This window comes from Cucurbita maxima, unplaced genomic scaffold, assembly GCF_002738345.1.
Source record: "Cucurbita maxima cultivar Rimu unplaced genomic scaffold, Cmax_1.0 Cma_Scf00055, whole genome shotgun sequence".
NCBI classification, from domain to species: Eukaryota; Viridiplantae; Streptophyta; class Magnoliopsida; order Cucurbitales; family Cucurbitaceae; genus Cucurbita; species Cucurbita maxima.
In genome coordinates, this window is record NW_019272071.1 from 137,454 (window position 1) to 144,735 (window position 7,282).

Consider the following 7,282-nt stretch of genomic DNA (forward strand, 5'->3'; position numbering starts at 1 on the left):
ATGCACGTTTAGACTATGTTGCTTGGAATGCATGAAGCTTTGGGATCAGAGTATGTCGCTTAAAACGTATGAAACCCTAGATGCATGTTTAGGCTATGTTGCTTGGAATGCATGAAGCATTGGGTTCAGAGTATGTCGCTTAAAATGCATGAAACCCTAGATGCACGTTAGGCTATGTTGCTTGGAATGCATGAAGCTTTGGGTTCAGAGTATGTCGCTTAAAATGCATGAAACCCTAAATGCACGTTTAGACTATGTTGCTTGGAATGCATGAAGCTTTGGGTTCAGAGTATGTCGCTTAAAATGCATGAAACCCTAAATGCACGTTTAGACTATGTTGCTTGGAATGCATGAAGCTTTGGGATCAGAGCATGTCGCTTAAAACACATGAAACCCTAGATGCACGTTTAGACTATGTTGCTTGGAATGCATGAAGCTTTGGGATCAGAGTATGTCGCTTAAAATGCATGAAACCCTAGATGCACGTTTAAACTATGTTGCTTGGAATGCATGAAGCTTTGGGTTCAGAGTATGTCGCTTAAAACGCATGAAACCCTAGATGCACGTTTAGACTATGTTGCTCGGAATGCATGAAGTTTTGGGATCAGAGTATTTCGCTTAAAACGGATGAAACCCTAGATGCACGTTTAGACTATGTTGCTTGGAATGCATGAAGCTTTGGGATCAGAGTATGTCGCTTAAAACGGATGAAACCCTAGATGCACGTTTAGACTATGTTGCTTGGAATGCATGAAGCTTTGGGATCAGAGTATGTCGCTTAAAACGTATGAAACCCTAGATGCACGTTTAGACTATGTTGCTTGGAATGCATGAAGCTTTGGGATCAGAGTATGTCGCTTAAAACGTATGAAACCCTAGATGCATGTTTAGGCTATGTTGCTTGGAATGCATGAAGCATTGGGTTCAGAGTATGTCGCTTAAAATGCATGAAACCCTAGATGCACGTTTAGGCTATGTTGCTTGGAATGCATGAAGCTTTGGGTTCAGAGTATGTCGCTTAAAATGCATGAAACCCTAAATGCACGTTTAGACTATGTTGCTTGGAATGCATGAAGCTTTGGGATCAGAGCATGATGAAACCCTAAATGCACGTTTAGACTATGTTGCTTGGAATGCATGAAGCTTTGGGATCAGAGCATGTCGCTTAAAACAATGCACGTTTAGACTATGTTGCTTGGAATGCATGAAGCTTTGGGATCAGAGCATGTCGCTTAAAACGCATGAAACCCTAGATGCACGTTTAGACTATGTTGCTTGGAATGCATGAAGCTTTGGGATCAGAGTATGTCGCTTAAAATGCATGAAACCCTAGATGCACGTTTAAACTATGTTGCTTGGAATGCATGAGAGTATGTCGCTTAAAATGCATGAAACCCTAGATGCACGTTTAAACTATGTTGCTTGGAATGCATGAAGCTTTGGGTTCAGAGTATGTCGCTTAAAACGCATGAAACCCTAGATGCACGTTTAGACTATGTTGCTCGGAATGCATGAAGCTTTGGGATCAGAGTATTTCGCTTAAAACGGATGAAACCCTAGATGCACGTTTAGACTATGTTGCTTGGAATGCATGAAGCTTTGGGATCAGAGTATGTCGCTTAAAACGTATGAAACCCTAGATGCACGTTTAGACTATGTTGCAGCTTTGGGATCAGAGTATGTCGCTTAAAACGTATGAAACCCTAGATGCACGTTTAGACTATGTTGCTTGGAATGCATGAAGCTTTGGGTTTAGAGTATGCCGCTTAAAACGCATGAAACCCTAGATGCACGTTTAGACTATGTTGCTTGGAATGCATGAAGCTTTGGGATCAGAGTATGTCGCTTAAAACGCATGAAACCCTAAATGCACGTTTAGACTATGTTGCTTGGAATGCATGAAGCTTTGGGATCAGAGTATGTCGCTTAAAACGCATGAAACCTTGAACACAAGTTGTCAAGTTCATGTCTTATACCATATATCCTAGGGGGAGTGTCTCAAGGAATAAATAAGAACAAGAACTCATAAGTGTACTTTATTTTATCTTTTATGTTTTCAAGTTGATCACAACTCATGAAATTTGGGTCCTGACGTACGTATATGTGCCCACCTAATAGGTTTATGGAGTGTGCATGAACCATGTGTAGAGAAGGAATACTCATCCAATCTTGCCGAAAACGGAAAGTAAAACCCAAATAATTGTCACAAAAAGATAGGTCCCACCATGAACCATTGCATGTGATTGTATTTTCTAAACCCTACTTACGGAGTATTTTTAAATACTCAAACCATGTTTACTATTAGGAAAAGATAAGACACCCACGTACTCACGATGATGTTAGCTATGGAGGCCATAAAAATAATGTCTGGGTAATTGAATTATGCATTTAAGTTTGTAGCTCTTTGGTTAGAACCGAGCAATTTGCATTTTTAAAACTTTTATAGGAAATGATGTTTTTCTATTCCTTTAAAGCTACTCGTGAATGTGAAATAACTTTTGTGAGCGTAAATTGTTCAAATATATATATATATATATATATATATATATTGCATTCATTAATTAAGAACGTCATATAATGGTGTGACGTTATAGTTGTTGGATGAAAGTCTCACATGGCTAATTTATTAGCCAATGATTATAGATTTATAATCAAGCTCGAACATCTATAATCAGGCTCGAACAGATGACAGAGTGAAAGTGGATAATATAATACTATTAAGAAGAGAGTTGTGTTGGCGTTGGTCATAATGGTGGACTTCCGCAATAAACATACAAACAAGCGTCCAACTTCAAAATGGTCGGCCAAACATCCCTATATTTTCCCCCCTCCTCCAATACCCACACCGGCACTCCCTCTATGCTGCTACCATATACGCTACAACCACGCCAGCAGCCACGACTATCCAGTCTTCTTCTGCTCGTTTCCAAAGCCCGCCCACACTCTTTCTTCCGCAGGTAACATTTTCTTTTTTCTTCTTCATTTTGATTTCTTCAGTTCCCCGTTCGAAAATAGGGTCAATTTGGATGAGTTTAAATTTATAATCTAAAATCCTTCAATTTCCGAGAGATTTTGGACGGATAAGATGAGATTCAATTTCGAATTGATTTATTCTGTTTAAACCAACAACGATGAATGATTGTTATGATTGAAATCTTCCCTAATTCGGGAGTTTCAACGAGGATGATTTCATTTTGATTACTCGAGATTTCTACTTACGCTTTCGATCTCTATAGGGGAGGAACGACGAACGAGTAAGCATGGCGTTGTGTATCTCTATTCCTTCCTTCTTGGATTCTGTTACTGCTTCTTCGCTATCTCGCACGTATTTTAGCCTCAGACGGCGGCCTTCCAATTCCGTCCATTTTCTTAACTTGAGCCTTCCCACCTGGCCACTATGTATTTGCCGAGCTTCCAATTCTCAACCTGGACCGTCGCCCAAACAGTCTGCCTCCACCGCTTCTAAGAAGAGGAAGAAAAAGGGTAAGGGAGATACCAAGGTTTTCAACCATAGAGACATTGAAGTTGGGGACGATTTTAGTGTCGATGAGGCTGGACCCTCGAGCTCTACTTCCAATTCCAGTTATTTGTCGTACCACCCGACGACTTTGCCGAAACCGCCAGCTGGGTTTGTGTTAGATGACCATGGAAAGGTCCTCATGGCTTCAAACAAGCGAATTGCTACCATGGTAAGGTTTATTTCTCAGTTCCCTCTTAGAGGATTTTTTTTTAAAAAAAATTGCAACTCAGGGCTCCCCTGTTCACCTGATTGCCGGGGCATTTTGATTTTCATTGTATGAATGAGAATTTCAGTTTGCATTGATAATTAATGCATCTGTAATTTTTTGGCACCCAGTTGGAGTTCTCTTCCTTGATTATTTTCTTGTAATTGTACTATTAGAACAACCTCAATTTGGGGCCTATCATTGTTACTATTATTTTACGAATCAGGGCGGCCTATTGTTATTATTGGATAAGAAACCTGTACGTCTATTAAGAGAAAAGAAAAAAAAAAAAAAAACCCAAATGGCAGGGGAAGAGATAACCCCCTCCCAAAAGAACTAATCAGTGAGTTAATGAAAGCTTGTTCTCTTCAAAGAAAGAAAATTACAGCATGACTAAATTTTCTTTATTTATTTATTTTTTTTTTCTTTTTGACAGCTCGATCCTTTAAATAACTTGCCTTTAGAATGCGTTATAAGAAGAATTTTTAGAAGTTCAAAAGGGGATGAGTGCATGCTGCTTTGCCCTGTGGACACGTGAGTGTTGTTACTTTCATGTCATTATGCTATAGCATTGACACATTGAAAGTTTGACGTCTTTTCTAATTTGCCTCAAAATTGATGCAGGCCTGTTCAAATATTGAAGAGCAAGAATATTGACGGATGGTCAGCTGTATGCTTTCTTTTCATATGGTTAAATTCCTCGCTAGTTTTAGTTTGTTCATGAACTTGAGTGCGGACGGTTTTACAATATTAATTCACGTCGTGAAGCCGGTATATTTCAAATTTCTGTATGCTGTGAAAATACAATTTCATGTTTGTATTGTTCGTCCCTTTTATTATCTTTTTTCTAAATAATGTTATTATATTTTTCTTTCTTCTATGTCTCCTAAGAAGAATGTTTAGCAAGGAATCTATGAAGATTAGAACTTGAATCACATTTCTAACCTCCTTCAAATTGCTTTTGTAATTTCCTCTCGAGTATAAAGAACTATGGTCAAATCTGACACTTAGAAAGTACGGTTTAAAAATGTGATTTAAAGTTGCATAACTTTAAATTCATATCACTAAAGGCTGACAGTCGCTTACGGAGGTTACTAGTTCAGTTGGGCTATGGAGTTCCCATTCTGTTGTGGGATGATTGTTGGATGGACAATAAGCTTCATAATCAAGTTTGTCCTTAGGCTACACCTTGATAGATTCAAAAGAAAACAGAATGTTTGGACCAAAAACTCATTGGGTTTGAACCTCAATTATAGAGTACTTTTGTTGCTAAAGAATAAATGAAATGGGCTTCATTACAAGATTGCTAATTATTTAGAGTATTCAAGGATATTCAGCTCATATATGTACAGGGACTCTCGTCTTTGTTTTTATGCGTAGTTTAGCGTGTTTTTTTTATTTTTATTTTTTATTATTCTGTAATCTAGAGTTTGTTTTTCAAGGGAAAAAAATTGTCTCCATGTTCTATGTCTCAGGTGAGTGATGATGAAGTTGAAACTATTCTCCCTGCTGCTGCTTATGCTCTTGCCAAAATACACATGCATTTGGTACACAGCGGGTATAATATATTTTATGCCTTCATTTAAATTTTATGAAAACAATTGCATACTATCTTGATACATCATATGATTTCGTGATATCTTGTTAGATTTTGCTATACAGCGAGGGGAGGATTTTGCTATTCAGAAGAGGACATCTTTGATTTCTGCACAGGTAATGATATTAGATTCCTAACATTAATAAAAGCGACAATTTTTAGGTTAAATTCTACAAAATGCCTTGAACTTTAGAGCTGGTTTTCACTTACTCTTGAACTTTCAAAAGTTACACTTTTATCCTTACATTTAAATTTGCTTCAAAACGACCCTTCTGTTAGCTTTTCACTAAAATGAAGTATTAGTGATTGCTGAAGAGTCATTTTATGGTGATCTCTAGCATGTCTCTTCAATTTTAATGGATCAGAGAAAAGGTAGCATGACTTCAATTTAATGGATCCACCAAGTGTTTTGGAATCTGGGTTCGGTTGTGTCACTGTTAGATAATTCCAACTTTCCAACTAATCTTCTATATCTCCCAATGTCTTAAAAAATTCTCCTTTGGCGAGTTGCAGGTTTGGTAATCATCGGAGTACTATATGGTTTGACTCCTTGTTTTTCTGTCTCTGATAACAAATCAAGTACATATTTCCATTGTGACAAGAAAATAACTTTCTTGCTTCTTATGACTTCAATGCCCTAAACATACTTCTGTGTTTTTAGATCTTTAATATGAAACTGACCTTAAAGGAAAATCTTAAGGGAATACCTAATTTCATCAATGTAACAACAAGCTGAGTAACATTATTCTCAGCTCATTGATAGAAAACAAAATGATCATATGTACTTCTCTTCACACTAAATTGTTGATCTGCTTGATTAAAATTATCAAACCTCATTCGTGGACTCTGTTTCAATCCATACAATGATTGTCGCCACAAATCTAGGTGGTTGCTCCATTTGAAATTCCTCCGAAAGCTCACCATTTAGAAGAGCTTTCTTAATATCAAGTTGATGCAAAGTCCAAGATTGAGTAGCAACCATGGAAAGAAATAGATAGATGTTAATTTAGCAACTGGAGAGATCGTATCAAAATAATCAATCCCATAGATTTGGGCATAATCTTTCGCAACAAGACAAGACAAGACAAGCCATTGATCCATTGGGGTTAACGTTGATTGCAAACACCCATTTACGCCCAATTTCTTTATTTTCTTGCAAGAGGAGAAACTAAATCCCAAGTACCATTATCATGTAAAGCATTTATCTCCTCAATCATTGCATTAAGCCAACCAAGATGAGAAAAAGTTTCATGAACAATGTTAGGGATAGATGTAGGATCAAGAGATGTAATAAAAGAATATGTGGGCGATGACAATTGGTAATAAGAAACAAACAAAGAAATATGGTAAGTCCATGCGTTTACCTTTAAGAAGGGCAGTGGGAAGCACATCACTAGGGCCTTGGATTAGATGTTGAAGAATCTATTGGTATAGGACATTTGTTTGAAGGTTGCTGTGGTGGCTGCCTGGAGTATACTTGAGTAATGGATGGAGTATGAGAGGACGTTGAAGAGATAATCTATAGATAAATAGATAATCTCATAGGATGTTGGAAGTAAGATGAACAACATTAGATACCATTTTATGTTTCACCTTATCTATACTTGACGCAAACTAAAGATAAACCTGAAAAGAGAGAAAAAAATGAAACCGAACCACAAATATTTCCATAACCACGACGAAAGTAGCACAACACAATTCAAACCCAAGGGATTTTATTGAATCCAATCACACATATAAGCTGAAGAACACATCTTGAAACAAACCCAATCGACATGAGCTTATTCGGACAGCCCATGTTTCATGTGTCACCACATGGGGAGGAGACAGATTTGATCGGAAATGTGTGTGGCTCATGCACAACTGTTTCTGACAAACAGCAACGATGCTTCGATTCTTCTGACAGTGACGCTCCTCTTGAGGTGGGGGGGGGGGGGGGGGGGGGGGGGGGGGGGGGGGG

General features: G+C 37.9%; 1 protein-coding gene across 1 annotated transcript in view; it reads left to right on the forward strand.

The window, feature by feature from the left end:
- The first annotated feature begins 2,761 nt into the window (after positions 1 to 2,761).
- LOC111471694 overlaps positions 2,762 to 7,282 on the forward strand; it is a 9,108-nt gene continuing 4,587 nt past the window's right edge. Inside the window, exons 1-6 of the mRNA XM_023117424.1 lie at positions 2,762 to 2,957; positions 3,237 to 3,689; positions 4,162 to 4,259; positions 4,350 to 4,395; positions 5,201 to 5,283; positions 5,374 to 5,438. Of these exons, the coding sequence (XP_022973192.1) occupies positions 3,261 to 3,689; positions 4,162 to 4,259; positions 4,350 to 4,395; positions 5,201 to 5,283; positions 5,374 to 5,438 (721 nt within the window). The 5' untranslated portion in view covers positions 2,762 to 2,957; positions 3,237 to 3,260. The remainder of the gene's footprint in view (positions 2,958 to 3,236; positions 3,690 to 4,161; positions 4,260 to 4,349; positions 4,396 to 5,200; positions 5,284 to 5,373; positions 5,439 to 7,282) is intronic.